This window comes from Xyrauchen texanus, chromosome 27 (assembly GCF_025860055.1).
Source record: "Xyrauchen texanus isolate HMW12.3.18 chromosome 27, RBS_HiC_50CHRs, whole genome shotgun sequence".
NCBI classification, from domain to species: Eukaryota; Metazoa; Chordata; class Actinopteri; order Cypriniformes; family Catostomidae; genus Xyrauchen; species Xyrauchen texanus.
Window position 1 is genome coordinate 32,617,604 of NC_068302.1, and position 27,654 is coordinate 32,645,257.

General features: G+C 38.3%; 1 protein-coding gene across 3 annotated transcripts; it reads right to left on the reverse strand.

Annotated features, from left to right (window-relative positions):
- Positions 1 to 9,529: 9,529 nt before the first annotated feature.
- On the reverse strand, positions 9,530 to 27,441 carry LOC127621029 (sterol O-acyltransferase 1-like). 3 transcript variants are annotated; one of them, XM_052094448.1, is made up of 16 exons: positions 27,306 to 27,441; positions 25,788 to 25,918; positions 24,374 to 24,432; positions 20,101 to 20,243; positions 19,775 to 19,834; positions 17,241 to 17,348; positions 16,257 to 16,539; positions 16,039 to 16,117; positions 15,861 to 15,942; positions 13,293 to 13,338; positions 13,052 to 13,181; positions 12,738 to 12,835; positions 11,751 to 11,849; positions 11,503 to 11,638; positions 11,224 to 11,369; positions 9,530 to 11,115 (listed from the first exon to the last, which is right to left on the reverse strand). In XM_052094448.1, the coding sequence occupies exons 2-16, from the start codon at positions 25,909 to 25,911 to the stop codon at positions 11,038 to 11,040; spliced, it is 1,671 nt and encodes a 556-aa protein (XP_051950408.1). In that variant the 5' UTR covers positions 25,912 to 25,918; positions 27,306 to 27,441; the 3' UTR covers positions 9,530 to 11,037. The 3 variants fall into 3 exon arrangements, with proteins under 3 accessions (XP_051950408.1, XP_051950409.1, XP_051950407.1); XM_052094449.1 differs by having other exon boundaries at positions 25,788 to 25,924; positions 27,306 to 27,416; XM_052094447.1 differs by lacking the exon at positions 27,306 to 27,441 and having other exon boundaries at positions 25,788 to 26,707.
- Positions 27,442 to 27,654: the final 213 nt, after the last annotated feature.

The following is a 27,654-nucleotide window of genomic DNA, read 5'->3' on the forward strand; positions in this document are numbered from 1 at the left end:
CTCCCCTCAAGCCTCTCAGGGCTTCTCCTCTCGAGTCTTTCAGGGCTCCACCCCCTTCCAAGCCTCTCAGGGCTTCGTCTCTCGAGTCTTCCAGGGCCACACCTCTACAGCCTCTCGAGTCTTCCACGACCTTTTTCCCCGAGCCTCTCACGGCTCTACTCCCAGAGACTCCAGAGCTTCCTAGGGCTCCGCCACTCGAGCCTCCAACAGGTCCGCCTCCAGAGCTTTCTATGGCTCCGCCTCTCGGGCCTCCTACGGCTCTACCCCCGAGACTACAGAGCCTGCCAGGTCGTTGCCTCGGGGACCTCCCACGGCGCCACCTCCATTGGCTCCACCTCCTGAGCCTTCCAGGCCTTCCCCCCTAAAGCCTCCGTCGGCTCCACCTCCAGAGCCTTTCAGGCCTTCGCCCCTAAAGCCTCCTTCGGCTCCACCTCCAGAGCCTTCCAGAACCCCACCTCCAGAGCCGCCTACAGTGCCGCCACTGATGGCACCGCCTTGCACGGCTCAGCCCGGACTTCCTGACCCTCTCCCTGTCCTGTGGCCTCTTCCCTGGCCTCCGGACCCTATTCCTGTCCGGTGGTCACCTTCCAGACCCCCGGACGCAGTCCCTGTCCTCCAGTCGCCTTCCAGACCCCCTGACCCTGTCTCTGCCCTACGGCTGCCCCCTAGATCTCCCGACCACCCGCCTGTCCGCTATGTTCCCCCAGACCTTGCCTTGATACTGCCCATTGACCCCATGGACTGTCTCATTTCCCTCTGTGCCCCTTGGACTGCCCTCAATTTTGTTTGTGTGTTTTGTGGGTTGTCTGTTCAGGGTTTTTGTTTGTTGGGTTAGTCCAGCACCACTTCCTCGCAACCGAGTCGCGGCCGTCAGGAGCCGTCCGTTTTAGAGGGGAGTACTGTCACGAACCCCGGCCCTCGCTCCGCCCCTCGAGCTCCCAGCTCGTTCCGCCCCTCGAGCTCGCACGCTCTTTTTGCTCGCTCGAGCCCTCACGCCCACTTTGCTCCTACTCGCTCACATGCTCGTAGGCAATCTCCCTTCCTCAAGTTTCTCACGCGTTTCCAATCCCCCAGAACATTATGACCACCTGCACTCGCGTCATCTGCACTCCTGCACATTAGTTTCACCTGCACTCGTCTCATCACCTGTCATGGTTTACACCTGCACTCGCCCCTATATATATCACTACCCTTTCGTCTCACGGTTGTTGGTTATTGTATTTAGTTTCCCGTGTCTTTGCCCCCGCTTGTGTTTGTGTTTGTGTTTGTTTTTCACAATTCCTGACATTTAATCGTAGAAAATATTCCCTCTCTTAGTTCAGTTAGGATCACTGCTTTATTTTAAGAATGTGAAATATCAGAATAATAGTAGAGAAAATTATTTATTTCAGCTTTTATTTCTTCCATCACATTCCCAGTGGGTCGGAGGTTTACATACACTTTGTTAGTATTTGGAACCATTGCTTTTATTTATTTAATTGTTTAACTTGGGTCAAATTTTTTGGGTAGCCTTGCACAAGCTTCTCACAATAAGTTGCTGGAATTTTTGGCCCATTTCTTCAGAGAACTGGTGGAGTTTTAATGACTTCAACCTAAATGTTTGTACATTTCTGACTTCAACTGTATAAATATATATATGGGGAAAAAAGGTAGAGATGGTTTATCCATTAGGAGCAGATTTGATCATAAAAAGTGATGGCAGGTGGCTGGATAGAAGGGGTTGGAAAAAAAGAGGGATTTGTGATGTAAGCCAAAAGAAAACATTTCTCAGAGACATACAAAGCTATTGCAATTCTATTATGATGAAAATAAGTTATTTTTTTATTTTAAAGGGGTCATCAAATGGGAAATCTGTCAATCTTTTGACATTGTATGAGGTCATTTTAATATAAAAAAAAAATACTGTATCAGAACTGAAAACTTCCTGCAAGAACAGCTGGTTTGGAATTTGTGGAACTTGTGATGTCACAAGGACCAAATGCATCTGCATATGATTGCCTCTTCAACAAGACATCAATGCCTATTTTTCTGTCATTGCACCCTTGGCACCACCCACTGTTGTTCAGTCAGTAACAAAGGTGAAGATGAGAGAGATTTGTCATGGGAGATGCATCTACACCAAAGGAGACTTACACTAAGGTTGGGCAATATGTACAAATTAGTTTATCGATAACTGCCTTAAACATAGTGATATCCGATTACATCGTCAACCCCCTGCAGAAAGTCTTTGCTTTATTGATTTTGCTTTAAAAATTGTATATATTGAAACACGAAAAACAAACAAAATATCTCTGCAAAATCTCCAGAACCTGGGGCTGAACTCCTCTTATCTGCAACTGGATCCAGGACTTTGTAACCGGAAGCTTTAACAAAAAATGTTGCACGCTGTATAGTTCTGTATACTGTGTACATTTGTTCAACCTAACCCATTTAGCCTATTTTCTACTATATTTTATTTATTTATCTTACATTTCTTTAGTTTATATATTTTATTATATATTTTTATCATTATGTGGGTGTATGTCCTTAGTTCATTTTTGGTTCTCTTTGTTGTTGCACTGTGGGACGAGGAACTAAGTAAAGACATTTCACTACATCACATGTAATATGTATGTAACAAATAATAAACTTTGAACCATTTCTAAATTCAAATTGCACTTTACAAAAAAAAAAAAGCAATAAAATAAAGAAGTGATTAATAACTCTTTATTTAACCACCTTATTTAAACATTTAACGTCGCCAATGGATCCATTTGCCATCATGCAAGCATCCATTAACCACACTAGTGGCACTTTTCCACTGCACGTTACGACTCGCCTCAACTCTACTCGCTTTACTTTTCTGAGCATGCAATTCCACTGCAGTGTAGAGACCCTCAACGAGGGTGGGATTATAGGATGATCGTCATAGTTGCACCGCCTCTACTGCCGTGACATCATCTTAAACACGACACAAACTGACCAAAACAATAACACAACCGTTAGCTGTTAGCTACTAGCTCATTGTGCAGCATAAAACAGTTGTTGCATGTTGATTTTACAAGTGTAACTTGGTTAAATTGGCCTGGTTGTTTTAGAAGGAAGCTTCCAGTAGCTGATCAACTAAATAAAGTGAAGCTTTCAAGCAGAGTATAGAGATAACCTAACAAAATGTACCATCGTCCATCGTGGCTGAGTCCAGGGCACTCTCCCTCCCATTGCTCGCCGGTATAGATTGCATCCATTTGGTCGAACCCCTTCCACTTTTCCTTGATGGTTCTGTAGTCACTTCTAAGTTTTATTTTATACTTTTCCCTACACTGTGGGTAGGGCCGGTGGTAGCCATGTGCAGCAAACAGCTGAGACACTTCCTGAGAGACTTTTTTGTTTTGCTCATCACTAACGAGTGGACCGCCAGCACCTCGTTTATTGACCATGGCATGGTTTTGCACACAACAGTTTATTTTTCCACAATTTGAAAGTTGTCTGAACAAATGATACTATCCACAGTGGAAAACCCACAAAAAGCAAGCAGAGCCGAGTCGTACTGTGCAGGTGTAAAATTACTAATAGCCTACAGATTAAGAACTAAAGACAATCATAAATGTAAAGAACATAATAATCTTAATAATAAAGTCTAATAGATTCCCTTGTGTTCCCAAAATAATGCTGCCAAATGTGTTCTTGTCGAATTAGTGTTTGTAATGTGTTTTGGTAATACAGTTAATGCTGCCTAAAGAAAATAACGTTCTATGTTCTATATTATAAAATAATTGTTTTTGTATTATTTTATAATTTAATCACTTTTCTCTTTGTTTCTTTAATAAGATATATATTACTAAACCTGCAGAGTTGCGTTCACAATGCATGCCAACCGTGTGGAAATAAAGCGAACCAAACTCACAGCACCACCCGAGATGATCAGAGATAATTTGCAGCATTCTCATAGATTACATTATTCTTGTAAACTGTTTTCAGATGAATGAAACAGTCAGAAAAAAAAGAAAGAAAAAGAGTGAAATCTCTTTTCATATGCTTGTTCCACGTGACAGGCTTGCACTGCACACCTCTGAACAAACAGTGAATCAGACACAAGCATTGATGGCTTTTATTTTGTCTGTTCTTAAAAATATAATAATGTGTATCTTCAAGTGCGTGTCTTTGTGACTAACAGCATTTCTTGTCACGTGTCACTCACGTGTCGCCTGTTACAGGTAGATGAACAAAATCACCCGCACATGACATATGGACCAGGAACTTGCGAACTAGATTCAGCCTTGTCGCATTTTGCATGTGGTGAGTGCTAGTTTCATACCCTGACCACTCTTTAATATATTTGGCGACTTCCCAGATTAATGGATTTGCCATTTCCCAATATTGTCGATCATCGCCTGTTCGCAGTCGGCATTGGGATCTTTGTACGACATCGTCGATATCGATTATATAGTCCTATCCCCAGCCCTAACTTACACAGGACACCTTTATGTGCCTTTCTGGATAATTCGTCAACCGCTTATCCTGTGTACAGCGTCGCGGGGAGCTGGAGCCTATCCCAGCTAACATTGGGCGAAAGGCTGTGGACACCCTGGACAGGTCGCCAGGCAAATCCGTATGTAAACAATTTAATTCAAGAATATTTCATATGTCATGACTGTTTGATAGTTTATGGTGCTGCATGAGTGAACAGTTTGTTCATTCTCTTCGGACTGCGTTTCAAATATGGCTCTATTGGAAGGTCTGCACGATGTTAGCCAATCACAACAGTGTGCATTTACATTGAAGTATTGAAGGGTTAAGACATCTTAAAACTGGGCATTTTAGACAGAGGGCCTGAGACAGGGAGGAACATTATTATTATATATTTCCTATACGGCCACAAGGCTCCAACTCACTATACTGTACAAAAGGAAAATGTTTGAGTGTTTGTTCCACAGTGACTGGTGTGACCAAGCTAAATAATTTTAGATCAGATCTTTCCTCCAGACCGAGACAAGAACCAAAGATGTTCCATTCTCCTTTCATAACCCTTCAGCATCAGATACAAGGTGTGTCTGATCCAAGTTTGGCATGGCAGTTTATCATCACTGGTATGACAAGCCAGGCCTGTAACCCTACAATTATTATCCTGATTATTCAAATTACTTTCAACCACTGCTATACATCAGGCTATAAGGGATGGGAGTAAAAATAACTCATCTGTGGCCCATGCAGGTCAGAGTTTCCAGCTGAAGGGGTTCAACTGACAAGATGTGAAAAGGTCCTCTCTGGCATTGATCAACCCAGCCAATGGATAAGAGCCCATCACTGGGCACAAGGCTCCAAGGAAACCCAACCTAACACTGCCTTTTCTACATGTAGGTAGTAGACAACTGACATCATGTTCACTCCAATCCCAGTGTCGCCTGATCACAACGATATTCCTTCCATCTTTGGCCTTTGCATTGTCTATATGCATCTGAAATCAGTTGATGTTAATGCCATGCTATGGCTTAGGGCCACTGAGAAGGTCATATGTTCCAGTATTTATGAATTTAGCTTGTAACAAACCACACTCTAGTTAGCTTTCTTTGGGGGACTCACAACAAAAATATCAAAAGATAGCATCTATCCTCAGGATGAAACAAACTTTCTGAATACTGCATAGTATACATGTGTGTGCACAGCAAAATTAAAAGACAATATCTTTGCTTCCTTTGAAATTTGAACCGAACAACTAGCCTAATGTAGTAATAATAATAATAATAAAAGTTCAACCAATGTGCTTAAATCACAATAATCCGAACAATGTCTGGAATATGAGATTTGTGCTGATAAACCTGTATGGCACAATATTGCAATCAATCAGTATTACATTCACTCATGTGCACTTGTGTTCCTCCTTGCAAATGAAACAGTAGTGAGTCAGTGAAATCACTCTAGAGTGTAATAGGAGAAAGTGGATGGCTTCCCCAGCAGCTTTCCCACCAAGTGCTTCATAATAGACAAAAATGCTATCAAATAACACAAATTGGCATCAGACAACATTTCTACAGTCAGGAAAGCATTCTGTCTGATCTTCTCTATCAGTTTAGTTACTGTCCTTAAACAACTATAATTCTCCACTTTAAAACTAAATTAACAATAATATCATTCTTACCTGAAAATTTAACTGATAGAATCTAAAAAGCAATGTTTTTCTACATTTCAGGGACCATAAACCTTACTAATTTGTCTTTTAGCAGTCACTTTTTTGTGAAAAGTGACCTAAAGTTAACTTATTACATGTACAATACCCTAGTCCTCCTGGAATAGGTACAAGTGCAAGTTCATAGATCACCCATTACTGGGTTGTGAACTTACAACCTCTCAGCTACCAGCCCAGCTTTCAAACCAAACCAGCACTTCTCACTCTACAAAGGTCAGATTATCATATTGGAAGATGACCAAACACTAAGCACAGTTTAAAACAAATACAAAATAATTTTACTCAAACTATTCATTCAAAGACACCCAGTCACTAAAAGTGTCAAAGTAGGTGTTTCTTATAGAAAATAGGGGGTTTAGCTAGCTAACCAGAGCCCTTAATGGACTTCAGAGGTTCTGTCTCAAAGCCTGGTGAACAGCCTACCAGCATGTTTAGGCGTCATAGAAGCGTTCGAATTCTCACATGATGTAAAAAACATTCAAATCGAGCATTCGAACGCGCTCGTGATAGCCAAATAATGCTGTCTAACTAGGCAACTCTCTTGATTTTGCGACACAGCTTGAGTGTATATACTCTAAGATCTCAACATCTCATCGGACAGAAGAGCTCCATCCTCCACCAACTACCGCATGCATGCCGAATGGATAGACCAGAATAAACACTCGCATAAATAAACCTGGAAACTGAACACAACTGCATTAATATAAATGTGTCCATACCTGAGTGTTGGGTGAATATTTTGACTCCTGGATCTGGCATGGTGTTAGCTGCAGCAGAGACTGCTGCGGCGGCGGCGGCGGCTGCTGCAGCAGTTCTGCCCGGTGGCGTCCCGGTGTTGTTGCTGCCGTCTCGGGGTCTCCTCCCGGAGCTGCTGGACCGATTCGCTCTACACTGTTGAAGCTGCGGTTGTACCTGCGGTGGGGTTTGAAGCCCCGCGGAAGCCCCTTCTCCCACGCGGCCTACCTGTTGTCCCATCCTACGAGTGTTCTGGGTGGGAAAACAACACAGATCCGTGGAAAGACCCGCCGTTCGTTTGGATCGCTCACATCCCCCAACCAAACCGGCTGTTCTGCACAGGATGGGAGTCTTCCTCCTCTGGATCACCTCTCCTCCTCCTCCTCCTCCTCCTCCTGCTGCTGCTGCTCTAACTCACCCTCCTCTACCGGACCGGACCGAGCTCCCTTAGCTTAGCTTAGCAATCGATGTGTATGTGAACCCACCCACCACCTAACAGCAAACAACACACAGTCAAAACGTTCAATTCTACTACAGCACCGGATAAGCGGCTGCGTTAAACGGCAATGTACGATCCTCTGGCCCCCCGACTGTTTCTCTTAAAGCGGACCCGCCTGGGGTCGTTCAGTTCTGCTCCAGCCGCTACGAGCCCCCTCCGCCGCCGCCATCTTTACCGCAGAATCAGTGGCGTGCGCTTCACGAGGCAATGACGGAGACCGCGCACACTGCACATTATGGCAGTGATGCAAATATTCTGTTTACCGAATCACTACCATTGTGACGCATGGATAGGATGTTTTGACATAACTGAGGCTGAAAAAAAAACATTTATTTAACTATTAAATAAAAAATGTGGTGGGTTTGGAACTTTTATGTATTTTATTTTTTTTATGGACTAAAATTTAGTTTAAATAATTAAAAATGTATCAATTTTGTGTAATGTTAGTTGTTTTATATATATATATATATATATATATATATATATATATATATATATATATATATATATATATAAACTATATATATCAGTGGTGAATTCTCAGAGCCAGCAAAGCATTCTCTGCTGGTCTAACATGCCAAATAAATAAATATTTTTCATCCTTTCATTCTCCATCACCTTTTTGCATATGTATTTTTAATCACTTTCCACTCTTAATTAATCTACAAACAAATAGAGAAAAACGAAAAGTTTATCCAGTCAAAATGTATTCCTTGATGCTTACAAGCGAAGTGTGACAACTGTTTCACAAATTGCATGCCCCAAGCAGCGTGTGAGTCTGAGCTCCACCACATCAGGCCTTCAGAATTTCTACAGAATCCCTCAACAGTGCAAATGAATGAACAATTAATGTCAGATTGTCAGATTCATCAGCCAATCAGATTGATTTATTTGTTCTTGGATGGTGTGATCTTTAGGATATGTCCCGGTCGAGGCCTTCTAGCTGGCCTTGAGTGACGCAATCACACTTTAAGTGATGTACGTCATTTAAAAGCGAAGAGCATGAGATCTTGTTGACGAGTCACTGCCACATCACCATTGAGAAAGAGATCCTTATGGATTTAAAAACACGAGATGTTCTCCATAACTGTGTGATTGATTAATTTATTAAACAGTAAAGGAAGACTGATTTTCACTTCAAGTAAATTGGTAAATGCTTTTTGCATTGTTATAGTAATATCAGGAGTTTTCTTAGTGTAAATTAGGCTGCTTGAGCACTCAGTGTCGGATCAAGTTTTGAGAAGTAGTGCTGCGTTCCATTCAACTCAAGTCGGATTTTACAACTTGCTACTTGGAAAGGTGCAATGGAATGCCTCTTAAATAAGAATCACAACTTGTAGGCTCCTGCAGAAATTCTCAACTCTGATTTCTCTGAGAAGCATGATGTCACAACATTTTGACACTCAGGGAGATATACAAAGTAAGTGATAAACATTCACTTTATTAAGTATTTCCCAAAACAGTCATGCTGCAGTTAAAATTAGGCTTGTTGAGCATTAAGTGTCATTTCAAGTTCTGGCTTTCGTGCGTGGACGTGTTTTAAAATGTCAATTAATTGGTATTACAAGTTAGCACATAATGTATGATGCCCAAAGGCATAGGGTGTCTTATTCATTGTGAAACTGTGTTTTCTTAATAGCATGAAACACACTGAAGGCCTAGACTTTAAATGCAAGGCCCGCCACTGATATATTGTTTTAAACATGTTAGTTATGAAATGTCATGCTTTGTCTTGTTAATTGTAATACAGTGAGCCATTTTTAATACAGCTAATATCTTTTTATGCTGAATGACCAACTCTGAATCAGCATGCCCATTTTACTAATAAATCAAATAGGCTAATAGACAAAGTCTGACTTATTACTATGTAATAAGGCATTATTTAGCTTTGTGATTCTCCAGCCTCTTTACAAATTATTCAATTTGATTTGTCCCTCTTGAATATCTAGCAATAAGTAAATTCAGGCTTTTCATTCATTATGGTTTCTGGCAGCAATGGCAAAATATAATTTGACAATGCATATTTAATTTTGTGGAACATTTCACCCATTTAATTTTTTTTTATATTCTCATTCACTTTTAAAGCTTTTGATTTAATGTGACCATGTCACATGAGAGATATGGTTCGAAAACTGATTTTTAATAAACACACAACCTGGTAACATGTAGTTAATACAAGCAAAACACAGTGAAGTTTGTAAATTGTCTATTTATCTTTTCATGATGTGACAGACTACATTTTGTTTAAAAATATGGCACTTGATTTGTGTTATTCCAAAATATTGATCAATTCTTTTTTTTTTTTTTTTGTGATGAATATTACAGTTATCGATTGTTCTGGAAATTACAACTGAGATTTAACATAGCAGGTGCTTAAAAAACCCCCACTGAATACATACATGGTCCAATCAACTCTCCACCATCACCTGCTGGTTATTACAGTTATTGCAGGTACATGTTAAATAAATCACATTAATTACACAATATCACAAAGAACACATACAAATTATCTTGTGGAATTTAAGAGAATATTCACTTTAAACTGATGACAACACAGTTAGCACTTACAATAAATACAGGAGATAATGTCCTGGTAGTGTAAACGATAATAGCAATTTGGAACTTATAAATGAAATGTGCTTGAAAACCATCAGTAATACTACAATGATCAGTGCAGCCAGCCACAACACCTCAATACTTACAAAATTGTATATTCTACTGTGCAATAAATAAGGCCTAAATCACAGCAATAAAATTATTATTTGATATAACCCTTTGTATACTTCTAGGGAAAAAACAATACAAGAGTCCAAGTCAAATCTTAGTCCAGGCTACCAGTTAAACGTATCAAACAGTAAATAAAGTACAAAATGGCTGAATTGAAAAAGGAACTAGATATAACATTTTAGATGCTTTCTCTAAAACTCTTCCTTATAATTAAAACTGCAAGTGCAAGTTTAGAAAATGTTTGTATTTCATCACATTATGGCAAAAAAGCTAAATCTACTGGGGTTCTGGAATTCCCCATTTTGTAAACATTCTAGGGAATTGCTTGGCTGTGGTGCGTGTCCAAGAGAAAACTGGTCAAAAAGTTACAATATCAATACCCAGCTTGTCTATGACATCACAATTGTCTCCTGTTTTAAAATACATTCAGTTCTCTCAAACAGTCAACACTACAATATCAAACGCTACCTTAAAACAAAATGAAATGACTTGTGAGGTGAGGTGGCAGTAAATGAAACACATTTATAATCTGACCTTAACTTTATGACATAACAAAGACTTTTAAAAAAAAGTATCTCTTAAGCCAGATCAATCAAAACCTAAAATAGATTGTCAAATGGTAACTAGACTTTGTTGCTTAGAAATGGGAAATAATTAAAAATTAATAAGATACATTAAATATATTCTTCATTCTATGATGGGCATTATCATAAATTATGATAATTAAGATCTCAGTAAATAGTAAATAAAATATCTAAGGCAGGTTTGTAACGCAAGATTATCATTTTAAAGTTTGGTCATAGTGCAATACAAAGTTAAAAATCTTTTTTTTTTTTTTTTTAAGTTCAAGAATAAATTGTGCTCCTCTCTTTTCCCCCAGTGTAAATCCCATTCATCTGGCTGGAGGTGTGTCTTAGTTAGTGTACACAGCAGTGTTGGTTTGTGGATAACAAGTCCAGGATCGAGGCTTCAGCAGGTCTATGAAAGAGGGCTGAAGAAACAAAGAGTAATAAAAGAGAGAATATCTATGATAAATAAATAATTTCCACAATAATATTTCCTCACAAATTAACCCACCAGATACCAAACCACTGTTTACCTCTTCTATGGGGCAGTAGCGCTGCGCGTACCATTCCTGAGAGTAGAGGCAGATGAGAAGTCCCTGACCCGAGAACAGCGCAGTCCACATGATCACGTTCCAGATCGGCCCTTTTCTCCGGTCATGAAGGATGAAGTTAAACACCACTAAAAAAAAAGGATTTGGAGTGAAGGATTCCAGATTTTCACATATAAGATCTGTCTTATTAATCAGTCATGAAACGTTGAGTAAAGGTAACCTAAACTTTAAAACAAAGATTGTAGTATGTGAGGTTCTTACTTCCAAAGCACATGAAAAGGCAGAAGAGGACGGGGTAGAAGAAGCCAAAACAGATGGCCAGAACGTACTCATGCACCACGGCAGACACCGTGAAGACAACAAACATGGCTGCTGCACGAAATCGCTTTTGTGTCATCTATAAATGGATGATCACACTTGGTTTAGTATGATGCACAATTGGATTTTACCACAATCATCTATTCCATTCAAATACGCCACACATTTGACATTCAGATCTGATGACTTACCCCCATAAAGTCCCTGTAGACATAGTAATACAGCCAGTCGTGTACCACAACATTCCAGGTACGGTAATAGTTAGCAAATGAAGTAGAGTTCCACCAGTCCTAGAGAAAATGCAAATTTTCCAGCAATAAATCTTTTTCCATGACCGTTCCAGTCATTTAGAATAAGAATTTAGGCCAGTGTGTGATCAGGTTTGACCAATTCACTGAAAAGAATCGACTAAAATAATATGAATCAGACCTCACTATGGTTTAAGAGCAATTTATACTCCACACAAGAGCAATAACTAGGCAATTAAATACCGGTACTTTAGAGCAGAGCATAAATGGAAAGATGTACACTCACTTAGCACTTTATTAGGAACACCTGTACATCTACATATTCATGTGATTATCTATTCAGCCAATCATGTATCAGCAGTGCAATGCATACAATCATGCAGATACGGGTCAAAATTTTTTATCATGGCATGATTGTTGGTACCAGACAGGCTTGTTTGTGTATTTCTGTAACTGCTGATCTCCTGGGATTTTCACGCAAAACAGTGTCTAGAGTCACCATACTCAGAATGGTGCCAAAGACAAAAAAACTGGTTAGAGCTGACAGAAAGGCTATGGTAACTCAGATAACCACTCGGTACAAATGTAGTGAGCAGAATAGGATCTCATGTTGAACCTTGAGGCGGATGGGCTACTACAGCAGAAGACCCCGTCAGGCTCTTTATTAGGACCATAATGTTCCTAATAAAGTGCTCAGTGAGTATATATTCCATGTTTAATCACCATTCACTTTCAAATTCCAAATCCTTTCTGTATATTTACAGGAATCTGGGAATCCTGAATTTAGCAATGAATCCTTTAAAAAACAATTTAAGTCTGATAATGTGAAACCTTCAGAACATACTCTTGAATCAAAACCCATAGACTATGTGCGTTTGTGAAATGTAAGTACAGGCCACATGTGTGTGACCTTCCTGTGCTGTCCCTTACCTTATAAAACATTCTATCTCCAAACCTTAGCATCTCAGCAAATGCATTTAGCCAACAGTGCAGAAAGGCAAAGAAAGCCAGAAAGAGCACCAGCACACCTACAAGCACACAAAGTACACTAACATCACACAAACCGAATAATAAAAACATAATTTGTTTTCATCATGATTTGCCATTTGTTGCAACTGCTGCATCCATAGACTTTTTACATAACAACCTTCTCAAACTATTTTGATGCATATCTTTATCAGTATAAATGAATGAGAGGATGTGCTTGAATTAAATGTGGAGGACGTGTTGGCAGTGCTGTGTACCTGGCAGTATAGAGTTGAAGACACACAACACCATGACCCTGAGGTCAAAGAGCTGCATACTGATACTGCGGAACTGAGGGATACATAGCCGCACAAATATGTAATATGCGTAAAACAAACACACCAGCACCTGGAATGATACAGGAAGAAAACAGAATTACATTTACCCAGTCTTGAATTAGATATTTTTAACTTGTTTATAAAATCACATCATAAACATGCACTCTTTCAAAGAGCCCACCTGTGAAAACTTCGTAGCCACATAGCTCCACTGTATACATGGATTTCTACAAGGACAAATCAAAATAAGTGCTCTTGAAGTCAACATGAAATTAAAATTGCTCCTAGTTACAGTTTTTTGTTTTGCGCACAATTCATCAGTGCATGTTATTCCAAATTAAAGAAATGCTTGTCCTCATAAACTTTTATTAAAATGTAGTAACTTGCTCTGCCTCTGCAACCACTTTCCTCTTCGTTTATGTTACTAATCTCATTTGCTTTTTTACCCCTCCCCTCCAACCACCTGGCTCCATTCTAGTATGTAACACAAACTTCTCATGATCCAATCAAATCATGATGGATTTACCAAAGTCCCGCCCTACATTTTTCTCATTGAATATCCATCTGGTGAATATTCATTTGGTGATTCCGGAAGTAAATTGGGTTGCAAATGGTTTTTCATATTGACTTGAAAAAACTAATAATATAATTTTATTGACTTTTTTGATGCATACTAGGGATGTGCTAAACTACCAATTTTCATAATTGACTAGTCGATTGGTTGTTTGAACGACTAGTCGGTGTTAAGGATAATAATGTATAATTAGGCTCTGTTATAGTCATATGAACCCGATCAGACACATTTCATAGGGATCTACGGATGCTAAGTGAAGCACTGAAACATTGTTACTAACGGATAATCAACAAATAAATTGAATAAATAACTATAACATCTTATTGCACAAAACTATTAAAGTTAGAAATACAAAAGGCTTCAATACAGAGCGGCACAAAACCACTTGTGTGCATCCCGTGTTTTGAAAACCTGTCTCTGTAAAACATTGGCTAAACACACTTTATTATCATTTAATGTAAAATCTTTGACTCGTTAATGGATATTATTTAAAAAACGCATGTGGCATTGTACAGCAGGCGAGTGTTTCAAACAGCTAGTCAATGGAACACGATGCAGCATTTTGTAACATACTGTGGCAGGGTGGAGGGCAAGGCCGGGTCGTGATTCCGCACACCCGGCCCCTAATCAGGATAATCAAGCCTCAGAAAGGGATAACGGCCAACTGGAAGCTGCAGTGCGACAGAGAGAGAGATTTACGAACAGCTGTCCAAGACCTGTGTGTGCGTGTGTGTTTGTCTTTTTTGGTTCAGTTTTATATTAAACTATTATTTATATTGTCAAGCGGGTTCTTTCAGTACTCTCTAAAGTTAAACCCTTTTTGACTGAGAAAACGTTAGAGATAGCAGTTCATGCTTTCATCACTTCTCGTCTGGACTACTGTAATTCTCATTGTTGTGGAATTTCCAAATCTCTTATTCCTCAACTCCAATTAGTTAAAAATGCAGCAGTAACATTTCTAAAAGGAGGTCGGAAGTATGATCACATTACCCCAATGTTAAAATGACTTCACTGGCTGCCAGTTCACGCTAGAATTGATTTAAAAATGTTATTGTTTGTTTATAAATCATTACACAACCAAGCTCCCATTTACTTGTCAGACTTACTACATCCTTACAATCCACCTAGAAATCTGAGATCCGGTGATCAATATCTCTTCGATGTCCCACGCTCGAGGCTGAAGCGTAAAGGAGGGAGAGCCTTTTCGGTTGTGGGTCCTATTTTATGGAATAGTTTGCCTATCAGTATTAGATTTTCACCTTCTACATCTGTTTTTAAGTCTTCTCTTAAAACGTATCTCTTTTCACTGGCTTTTAATTGTATGTAATGTCCTGTTCTTAAATCGCTTCTATATCGTGTTTCTACACTTTTGTATTGTACAGCACTTTGGTCAGCCTTGATGCTGTTTTTAAATGTGCTACATAAATAAAAAGAACTTGAACTTGAATAATAAATAGACGATTGTAGAGCGGGGTAAGGCGGGGCCGGGCTGGAACAACACAAGCCCGGTCCTCAATCAGCCTGATGGGGGTGCAATAGGGATAAAGGCAGCCGGTAATGACGGTTTGCGAGAGAGAGAGAGAGAGAGAGAGAGAGAGAGAGAGAATGACATGCAGCTGCTCTGTGTTTATGTTTCTGTGTTTTTGGTTCAGTGTTTCCACTTTACAACGATACACTGGAACAACAAGAAGCAATGCAGCAGCCATAGACGTTTGTCAGATATGTTATTATATATATACAGTTCTGAACATGTAATTGGCCCTTGTGATTGTCTTGAAATGTTTTGTTGAGAATTGCATTGCAGAGCTTTGCTGTTACAACAGTGCATAAAAAGACTACACCTAAAGCATTAAAGTCACAAAATGTCTTGCAGAGGGTTTTGCTGTGCTGACTATTATTCACTTTTAAGCACAGCTAGCTATCATCTCACAAACGCTCTCTAAGAAGTTGCGTCTCTCAATTAATTTAAGAATCTCCCATTAAAACCACTACCACTAAAAATATTAATGTTAGTAGTTGACCACACTGATTAGTGAACACCCTGGCACATCCCTAATGCATACTGTTTCATTTTTCTGAACAAATATGCCAAAGTCCAAACATATAGTAAAGCTAATTTAAATATCCAGCTACAAATATTTACTTTGTCTTAAAACCAGTCGCAGGGAATCTTACCGTGGATAATTGTCTCTGTATATTAGGGTGGGTGCAAAGAGAAAGTAAAGGTACTGGGTCAGCTGAGGTACGACTACAGAATCTGCAAAGATCAACAAGAAAACAACAAAATAAAACAAAAATTTTTGTTTGTATATTGTTTTGGTTAAAAATCTATGCATCGAAGTGAATATCTTACCTGTTTTACTTAGTTCTAAGGATCGTATTCTTGGCACGTTTTCCCTGATAAAAGAGTGAGCTTTCATGATCAGCCGCACCTGTTCACAACAATAAATACAAGTAGAAATAAATGCATAATTTACTAGGATGGATGTCTAAACAGTTCAAATCAAGGTTAATGCACCTTTGATCAGTTTAGCAGAATATTTAAATAAACATCCACCTGTGACTGAGTACCTGTTCTAGAATGAGAATGAAGCGTGATGCGGGGGGAAGGCCGTTCTTCAGCACCACATATGTGGGCAGGAAACCCAAACACAGTCCCTGATAAAGCACCAAGAGGAAACCAGCCAGCAATGTCCACAAGGACCGATAGTTTGATGTTGGATAGACGCTGGCCCAGCTACTGAGCAGTACATAAGGAACCACAAGGGCTGATAGGAACATACACATCCATGTGACAACCACTAGGGGGAACTGGCCAAACGTGTACACCAACAGGTCAAACTCCAGCACCAGTCTAGAGAGAGCAAGCGAGAATGATGCAACAGTTAGACCAAAAACGAACTATATTTATTTATTATAATTTCATTGGTTGCCAAGCAATGTCACAGCTTGTTACATTAAAGAAACTGATGCGTGGTCACAGGTCACTTTTTTGTTTATAAGTGTTATATAATGTGAAGCTGTTTACATTGACGTTAGACTTATTCATTTGGTGTAAAACATCTTATCTTTTGGTTAGCATCCATCAAGTTTCAAATTAAAAGAAAACATAAACAAATTAAATTACAATTAATTACAAGTACTTTCTGCACTGTAGTAACACAAAATATGCATTATCATATGATCATTTAATATTTTAAATACTATTTTACTTTTGTTTATTTTAGAACAAATAACTACACTGAAGTATACATCATTATTGTGATATAAGATTTGGTCATAAACTTCAAGGTCATGTTCTAGCCTATTTAGTTTATTTAGGAGACCTTGCAAACATCAATTAGGCAAAATACATCTAATATCTGAGTGAAACCACATTGTCAGCAAGGTTAAAACTTTTATATCATTACAAGGTTGTGGTCTCAAAAATGGGAGCAAAGTTACTGTAGCTCCAAATGTGTCGATAATATGTCAGTATAGGCCTATATCATTAAAAATTATTTGATAAATAACGATTATTATGACTGGCACACTATACACAATGACTGCTCTGACCTGCCCTCATCAATGAAGTCCACAACAAGTGTGCTGAAGATGAAGAGGATGAGGAGGGCGATGAACATGTGATAGATGGTGCGGATGTGATTCACCTCGAACAGATCACTGCGTCACAGAAAAAACACAAAGGAAATGATTAAGGCAAGGCAAGATTATTTTTATAGCACATTTCATACACAATGGCACTTCAAAGTGCTTTACATAAAAATTATAAAGAAAATATAAGATACATATGATAAAAATACATTTAAAAAACAATTAAGAACATGAAATAAGAATAAAAAGTAATCATACAAATTTATAAAAAAAGAAAAGGAATACAAAATTGTTAAAAATAATAAAATAGAATGATTAAAATGAAAGCAATCAATAAGTGCAGCACAATGCTCAGTCAGAATATGCACAGCTAAACAGATGTGCTTTCAGTGTGGATTTAAAAGTGGCTATTGTTGGGTCATTTATCTAACTGCTTCTGGAAGCTGGTTCCAGCTTCGGGTGGCATAATAGCTAAACACAGTTGCACCTTGTTTTGAGTGAACCCTTGGTATTTTCTTACTGAGGTTTGATAGCCAACAAGCATATCTGCAAAGTATTTAGATCCTAGGCCATTGAGTGATTTATAAACTAGTAATAGTGCCTTAAAATCATTTCTAAATGTGACTGGAAGTCGGTGTGCTGTCTTACATTTTGGTCTTAAATTAGACTGATCTAAGTTTGTATGCAACTGACTTAAAAAAAATTAAGACCAACATTTTAGACGCCTAACAATTAAGACTAGTCGAAAACAGTTTTATGCAACCGGCCCCCGGGCAGCAGCATTCTGAATGAGCTTCAGCTGTCTATTGGTCCATTACAGGAATCCACCCTACTGGTGATGAATGCATGTACAAGTTTCTTTAAGTCTTGATTGGATACAAAATATCCAATTCTCGTTATATTTTTGAGATGATTTTTATATCTATATATATCTTTTATATTTCTGATTTAGTTATTGCTTTGATGTGACTACTGAAACTAATGTCTGACTCAAAAATGACACCAAGATTCCTTACTTGATTTTTTTTCTAGTTTAGATCTTTGGAGTCAAGGTATGTGTTCACCTTGGGAATTTCGCCTTTGCCAAATACAGTTGCCTCTGTCTTGTCTGCGTTTAACTGAAGGAAATTTCGGCACATCCAACTGTTAATTTCATCAAGGCACTGGCACTGGCTTCATTTATTATCTTTATGAGTGCCATCTCTGTGCTGTGATGCCGTCGAAAATCAGACTGGAAATTGTCTAAGTAGCTATTTGAATTTAAGTATTTGTTAAGCTGATCGAAAACAACCTTTTCAATGATCTTGCCTATGAAAGGAAGATTTGGCCCATAGTTGTTTAATATGCCATTATCCAGATTGCTCATTTTAAAAGAGGCTTAACAACTGCAGTTTTCAGAGTCTTCGGAAAAGTCCCCGAAAGGAGTGAGGCATTCACAATCTCTAAGAGATTGGTTTCTAGACCGTTAAGCACATTTTTGAAAAAAGAAGTGGGGAGTGTGTAAGACAGCAGGCCGATGTTTTAAGCTGCTGTACTGTTTCTTCCAGGGTTTTGCCATCAATTGCCTAAAAATCAGACATACTGTCTAATTTCTGAAGTTGTTGTGGTGGGTGATGTCTAACCTCAGTGCAAAATGAGAACGAGCAGATTGCCATTCTAACGTCACTGAATTTATAGCTGTCAGAGAGCATGTCACTGGGAACTTGTGTTGGTGGGTTAGCTAGTCTCTCTACATTAGCAAATAGAGTCCGGGTGTTGTTTATGTTGCTGTTTATTATGTTGGAGAAGAAAGTATTTATAGCTGTGCCTAGTTCCAAATTAAAAGCATGAAGTTTTGCTTTCCGTCACATTCATTCTTATTTTCTGCATTTCCTTTTCATGCTTTGCACTGCTGTTGTGTTTCTCCAAGGAGCTTTACACCTGCCAGTAATCTTCCTGGCCTTTACAGAAGCAATGTCATCAATAGCATTTTTAACTTTAGAGTTAAAGTTATCAAGGAGAACATCAACAGATTCTGCAGATATACTCTAAACACACTAGTGTTTTAATTTATGTACCTCTTCTTGACGGAGCCAGATCAAACTTCAGTGGGTGGAGAAATCATTAGATCAGAGAAAATACAGAAATGGTCAGATAGTGCTACATCCTTAATAACAGTGGATGAAATGTTCAGACCCTTACTAATAAGCAAATCTAGAGTGTGGCAATGAGTATGTGTGGGGCTGATTACATGCCTAATACATCTCAAATATTTATCTCCAATCCAGTTCTGTATGTTTCTGGTCACTTTGCCTTCCTGATCAAACATTAAATACATAAAAAAGCAGCTGAATAATTTTACATTCCATATATTGTGTTAAAACATAGGGCAGGTTTATTAAGGTCAGCTAATCAAATGAATACTGTGTCATTCAGATCTGATCACAGACTGAATCAAATTTCACGTCAGTACAAGGTTTAAGCAAGCTCATAGGGAAAAGACACACATGACTCACTCTAACAAGGAACGACGAATCACAAACTGCTTGCTATGGCCTTGTGAAGGTTGTGTATGCCTACAGGGGCAGAGAAGAAAATGAAAGAGTTAGACACAAAGAGGATAAAAGGGAAAAATGCAAAATGGAAGGATATGAGATAAAAGCAATATGCTGAAAGGCTGACAACAGGCATATTAGTCAGGTGCCAAGATCACTTGATGACTTTCACAAATGCTGTATATTCAAGCAGGACATTTGCTTTCACAGAAATGGGGACAAAATTTGTATGCGGGTTTGAGGGGGCTTCTCCGTGCCTAATAAGTAGGCTCTATCCATTTGAGTACCTGAGTTTGTTTTTCTCCTTATCAGAGAGTGGAAAGACTGTGCTCATATGGGAGGAACCCAGACTGGCAGACTCCTCAATAAGACAGTCCATGAACTCATTCACCTGAGTGTCAAACTGCCGCATCAGGTCTACCTTCAAATGCTGAACAAAAACAGCAAATACACAAAACAGCTATACATCAAAGGAGGTTCAAAAAGGTCTTACGAAGGTCTTTCTATCCACCGACAGATTTCTAGCCTAGATACATAATATACACAAAATAATAACTCAGTCAAAGACACTGATCTCATGTGATATCTCAAGCTACTTCATTCCTGTCATGGTCATTTTGTTTGACTGAGGCTGCTGTTCATGGAGACAAATGAAGGACTTGTATGTCTGTGAAACTTCTGAGTTGTTTTATAATACTACACTTAACCACACAGACACAAAATCAAGAAATTGTATTAATGACGCAGTACTTCTCCTGTATCCCTAATTTAAAAAAAGGTCAGAAATTAGATTTGAATTCTTAAGTCCAATACTTTAGCTACACTCCTAACAAATGTGTGTTTCAAAAGTATCAATTTCATATGTACATGGGTTACTGGTAGAAATACTTTTTATACAATATATGCGAATGGGTGGAGAGTCGAGACCGCGATAAATAACAATCAAAAGGAATAGGCTACAATGGCCCTCCAACTGTTTTTTGATGTTTAAAACCCCGGACACGTCGTAAAATGACGCCGTTCTACATATCTCCGAACCGGAGCGTGTAGCGCTGAAATGTCACGTCTCGAGTAAGCTCACGCCACGAATGGGTCGAGAGTCGAGACCGCAATCAATAAAAATCAAAAGGAATAGGCTACAATGGCCCTCCAACTGGTTTTTTATGTTTCAAAACCGGACGCGTCGTAAAATGACGCCAAAGGTACACCCGGCGCGTCAATAACCGACGCCAAGGGGTCCTGCCCTAGTGTCCGTATGTGACGAGTTGGGGTGTGAGAATGTGTTGCAGTAGCTTTTTCCACATTTTGTTATGTTACAGCCATATCCCAAAAATAATTGAATTATTTTTCTCAAAATTCTACAAACAATACCCCATAATGGCAACGTGAAAGAAGTTTGTTTGAAATCTTTGCAAATTTATTACAAATAAAAACAAAAAAAATCACATGTACATAAGTATTCACAGCTTTTGCCATGACACTCAAAATTGAGCTCAGGTGCATCCTGTTTCCACTGATCATCCTTGAGATGTTTCTACAACTTGATTGGAGTCCACCTGTGGAAAATTCAGTTGATTGGACATGATTTGGAAAGGCACACACCTGTCTATATAAGGTCCCACAGTTAACAGTGCATGTCAGAGCACAAACCAAGCCATGAAGTCCAAGGAATTGTCTGTAGACCTCCTAGACAGGATTGTATCGAGGAACAGATCTGGGGAAGGGTACAGAACAATTTCTGCAGCATTGACGGTCCCAAAGAGCACAGTGGCCTCCATCATGTGTAAAGGGAAGAAGTTTGGAACCACCAGGACTCTTACCTAGAGCTGGCTGCCGAACAAACTGAGCGATCAGGGGAGAAAGGTCTTAGTCAGGGAGGTGACAACGAACCCAATGGTCACTCTGACAGAGCTCCAGCATTTATCTGTGGAGAGAGGAGAACCTTCCAGAAGAACAACCATCTCTGCAGCACTCCACCAATCAGGCCAATTTTACTGAGGAGTGGGAAGCCACTCCTCAGTAAAAGGCACATGACAGCCCACCTGGAGTTTGCCAAAAGGCACTTGAAGGACTCTCGGACCATGAGAAACAAAATTCTCTGGTCTGATGAATCAAAGATTGAACTTTTTGGCCTGAATGGCAAGCGTCATGTCTGGAGGAAACCAGGTACCGTTCATCACCTGGCCAATACCATCCCTACAGTGAAGCATGGTGGTGGCAGCATCATGCTGTGGGGATATTTTTCAGCGGCAGGAACTGGAAGACTAGTCAGGATCGAGGGAAAGATGAATGCAGCAATGTACAGAGACATCCTTGATGAAAACCTGCTTCAGAGCCCTCTGGACCTCAGACTGGGGCGAAGGTTCATCTTCCAACAGGACAACGACCCTAAGTACACAGCCAAGATAACAAAGGAGTAGCTATGGGACAACTCTGTGAATGTCATTGAGTGGCCCAGCCAGAGCCCAGACTTGAACCCGATTGAAAATCTCTGGAGAGATCTGAAAATGGCTGTGCACTGACGCTCCCCATCCAACCTGATGGAGCTTGAGAGGTCTGCAAAGAAGAATGGGAGAAACTGCCCAAAAATAGGTGTGCCACACTTGTAGCATCATACTCAAAAAGACTTAAGGATGTAATTGTTGCCAAAGGTGCTTCAACAAAGTATTGAGCAAAGGCTGTGAATACTTATGTACATTTGATATTTTTTTTCCATTTTTTATTTCTTATAAATTTGCAAAGATTTCAAATAAACTTCTTTCACGTTGTCATTATGGGGTATTGTTTGTAGAATTTTGAGGAAAATAATGAACTGAATACATTTTGGAATAAGGGTGTAACATAACAAAATGTGGAAAAAGTGAAGCGCTGTGAATACTTTCCGGATACACTGTATATACTGCATATATATTCACTGAGCACTTTTATTAGGAACACTTTATTTATTTATTCTGCTGTTGCTGATGCTATTCTGCTCACTACAATTGTACACAGTGGTTATCTGAGTTACTGTAGCCTTTCTGTCAGCTCAAACCAGTCAAAGGTTAAAGGTATTTCTCAGTAAGAACCACACTCCATGTATCAGCTCATCTGGGAATTGCAAGCCATCTTTCAAGCTTCTCAGTTCACTGAGTGATCTCAACAAATAAGCAAATAAAATTATTTCAAATTAATGTTTAATATTTATTTATTTGGCAAGTAGTCTTGTAATAAGATTCATAATGAACAGTCAGATGTTCATTAATGACAAAATACACCAACAGAACTCAAGGTGGAATTTCAGCTGTTCAGCAATTTATTTCTTCTCACATAATTACATAATTTTAACGAAAATCAATGTGTTATGTCCATTTCTTTATTTATGTTGCAAGCAGTCTTGTAATAGGCTGGATAATAAGTGAAACGGTCACCAACAGATTTCAACTCAATCTTATTTGGTATGCAGCCGTGTAATAATCGCTCCGCGTCGAAGTCCTGATCACCCTGTTGGCGTTTATTTTGTGATAACAACTGGCTAACTCTACGTTATCCCACTGTATACAATTACAGTATATATAGACATACACACACTCATTGAACTACGAAAGGCTACGGTAACTCAGATAACCACTCTGTACAATTGTAGTGAGCAGAATAGCATCTCAGGATACACAACTTATCAATCCTTGAGGTGGATGGGCTACAACAGCAGAAGACCACGTCTGGCACTTTATTAGGACCACAGAGTTCTTAATAAAATGCTCAGTGAGTGTATATGGCTTTTTAAGAGGTATATCTTTTTAATATGTCAATATTATTATATAAACCCTGGCTGACAACCATATCATTCTTTACACTTCCTGTAACCTTTATATGCACTTGCTTGGAAGAACTTATGGAAGCTTTAGCTTGGAAGCTTTAGCTTGGAAGCTAAAGCTTGATCCCTTGTAAAAAAAAATCAATGACAGTTAATTACAGTTATTCCTTCATCTGTTAATACCAGTGGAAATACTGTGCCAGACATTTTAAACATTAACAGAGACATTGCTTGATAAGGTACAACTTCCAGCATGATAAAGTGCCATCTGACAAGATTACTTATGTCTAGAAGTGTCTGTCACATAAGATAAACCAGGACAAAGCAGAACAAACATTTGGAGCAGATAAACTAATCAGAATCACAGATGTATAGCAAACAGCATTGCAGATGTAATCTTTAAAATATACTGTATAGTTTAGTAGAATAAATTAACATAAAGTACAGATATTGTATAAGTGCTAGCTGTAAGCATTTGATTTAAATCAATCAAAGGATTTAGTTAACCCAAAGGTCACACTTGAAATTTAGGATCTGTTAATCTGTGACATAATCTGTGATAATACAGTGATAAAGAACAGAACACGCACACGTAATACATTGAGTACTTTGTTGCTCTCATGGTTTAAACATACTTAAAATTACTTTCTTCATACATGAGAATAATACATTTCTCTTTTTTTGTGTGTATCTGCAAGTGTCAAACTTATCTGACTTGATATCTGATTGGAGACATAAGACAAGAAGAAAATGGGAAAGTTTACCTCAGCTTGTTTCTTTAGCTGTAGCTTCCTGATAATAATGTGCTCCACTTCCACAGTTCCTGAAATGAAACATGAATATTTGATAGAGTAGATAGTCACATCTAAATACAGCTGGACGTAGGTCATTTTGTGACACTCGAGGGCACGGTAACCTGGTTACCATACCACTAATCTTTAACTGATTCAACATAATGCAAACCGAATACTTGCACCCATTACAGTACAAACACAGAAGATCAGGTGATTCATCTAGTGTCCTTAGTCTACAAAGTGTGGGTTAGACAAACAGCAAATAATTACAAATTCATAGAGGGTGTAAAACCCATGACTTCTAAATAAATATTTTAACTCTTTAAAAATACATCTTGTTCTAAACCATTGTTTTAGCTAGCAATAAAATTGTCATAAAACATTTAGACAAAATTGTAATCATGCTATATTCACTTTCACACTAAATTGCACAATGTAAAAAACCTACTCTAGCATTTTCAAGATTAATCATATTTCATCTTTTACAATAATTGTTATGATACAAGAAGCAGCAAAACCTGAATAATCAAAAATAACTGGGCCATGTACATTTCAGAGTTAATGGGAATAAGTGCACCACTGATAACATTGCTGGCAATTACTCAATCAAGTCACATGGTCAATCGCATGGAAGTCTATTAATCTCCAAACAAAGCTTGAATGTTTCACTATCTTAACAGAAATGTATCATAGTTATTGTTTTTCCTGATTGCTTAAATTAATATTAGATTACACAGTCATCATCAAGTCTTACTGTAAATAATGTTTTCAATCATAAAAGTAGAGATATTTTATTAGATATATCAAATATGTGATATATAATACCAGTCAAAAGTTTGATCTAAGTGTCCAGCATACATGGGAACTCTCTTTAAAGAAATTCCCAGGTTGATATCTCATGAAGTTGGTTGAGAGAATACCCAGAGTGTGCAGAGCTGTAATCTAGGTCTACTGTTAAAAAAAGCTGATAAATAAAATAGTTTTGTTATATTTGTATGGTCACTACATCATTCCCATACTTCCATTTGTGTTATTTCATAGTTTTTAAGACTGTACTATTAAACTAAAATGTGTAAAATAGTAATACAGTAAATGTATCCAAACTTTGACTGGTAGAGTATGTTTCATATGAGTATGTGTTGTAATTCAAAAGAACATAATGGCAGCTAATAGGATAACGTAAAATAAACAGTTATGTCACACGATGAAACATGTTGCAACTTATAACATTAGGTGAGAGTTGAATGAACTGAATTATACCCTTAAATGACCCCTGCAATCAACATCCTAATGTGTCTATATGACTTGCTCCCAGTTTCAATAGTCTACATTTGGAAGATTAGAGTTATTGACACCACTGTTTTGTGCAGTGATTCAGTCTTACCATTACTGGGGCAGGGGAGCTCTCTTTTGGCTCTTTCGGCCCCTGTGCTGTCCTGGTCAGATGATGGAGCCACCTTATGAGACCTCTTGCGACTGCGTGGGGCGCCAGCACCCTCGTTTGCCATTCTACTGCTGAAACTCAACATAAAACATCACATTGATGAGCAATAGGCACCTTAAAAGGATAGATCACCAAACAATTTTTATTATGTTATAATTTCTTCCAAACCTGTATGGCTATCTTTCTTATGTGGAACGAGGAATACAAAAGGAGATTTTAGGCAGAATGTTCAGTCTCAATTACCATTCACTTTCATTGTATGGGACAAAAAGAGCACGTCAATATTCTTCAAAATTTCTACTTTAGTGTTTCATGGAGGAAAGGCTTTGGAACAACATGAGGTTGAGTAAATTATGACCGAATTTTAATCTCGCTCAACAGGCAAGTGTATTCATGGCAAGTATTTAAATAATTTACAAAGGCAAATGACACGACTCTTAGCAATGTTAAAGGAATATTTTGGATTCAATAATTCAAGTTAAACTCAATCAACAGCATTTTTGGCATAATATTGATTACCACAAAAATTTATTTTGATCTGCCCCTCATTTTCTTTAAATAAAATCTGGTTTACTCTGAGGTACTTACAATGGAAGTGAATGGGGCCAATTTGTAAACATTAAAATACAGTTTCAAAGGTTTAGCCACAAGACATTAACAATACTCAAGTTAGTATGATTTAAGTGTGATAAATTGCTTACTTATCCTTTCTGTATAAAGTCATTGCTAAATTTACAACTTCATTGCCATTACAATGTAATGTCAACAAAACCTAAAATTCCTGTAAACAAATATGATTTAAACGACTTTACAGCTATTATTATTATTATTATATAATTATTATATAATTATAAAAGTATAAGCTTCAAATTTCTGCCTTTAAACTCTACAATAATTGGCCTACTACTATGGTAGGTGCCACATTGTAACCTCGTTTTGTTTTTAAAGAAATGGAGGGATGAGTTGAATTCTTTTTTTTTTCTTTCTTTCTTTTTTTTTTTTTTTTTGTGGTAATCAACAAATGCTGTTGATTGATCTTAACTTGTATTGATCCCGGAATATTCCTTTAATCTTGATGACATCAAATTGAATATTACGTCAAGACCATTTCAAGGTGATGTCACAAGTAGTAAAAAGTTTCTTAGCAACTAGCTTCCATCCACCACAAACGCAACTGCATCAATTCAAGTGCTGTTAACACTAAAACTGTATTAGTACATTACACTATGGGTTGGTAAACTGTGTTAATGTTGTGTAGTTATCATATTTTGGTGTAACTTCTCGTCTGTACTAAACAGTAACATTCAAATGACATAAACTACGCTGTTGGCAAGCAATATAATAAATAATCGAATCCGTTATTACGGCACAACTGACGTTCACTAACCAGGAAATGTTTTCGAGCAGATTGAATGATGTCTAATTTACTGGCTCCGGTTTAAATAAAAAACCACTTACTTGTATTTGTTTTTCCAAAAATATGCCCGTCTGTTATGGCCAACTCGGGTTCTGAAGACAAACCCAGTGAATGAGAAACACTTGTTTGCGGTGCAGTTGTGTGAATAAATGAGATGAAATGTTACAGCAGCAGTGGCCTGCTGACGAACGGATACGCTCATTCTCTACCGGGAGGGCGGAGAATGCATCTAAACGCCATCTGATTGGCCGAGCTCCTTCTAGTATTTAAATTGATTCTAAGCGTACAGTATAAATACGTTGCCTGATTTGTTATGTAATAATTGGTTATCTCACACCTCTCCAATATGTAACGTGGATTAACATAACATATTTATATTGTTAGGACTGC

Coding starts and splice junctions, on each gene's coding strand:
- LOC127621029 (XM_052094447.1), bottom strand. CDS start 25,932: ATGTTGAGTTTCAGCAGTAGAATGGCAAACGAGGGTGCTGGCGCCCCA. Junction 13,339..15,860: donor TACAGAGACAATTATCCACG/GTAAGATTCCCT, acceptor TTGTCCTTGTAG/AAATCCATGTATACAGTGGA. Junction 11,639..11,750: donor TCTACAGGGACTTTATGGGG/GTAAGTCATCAG, acceptor ATCCATTTATAG/ATGACACAAAAGCGATTTCG.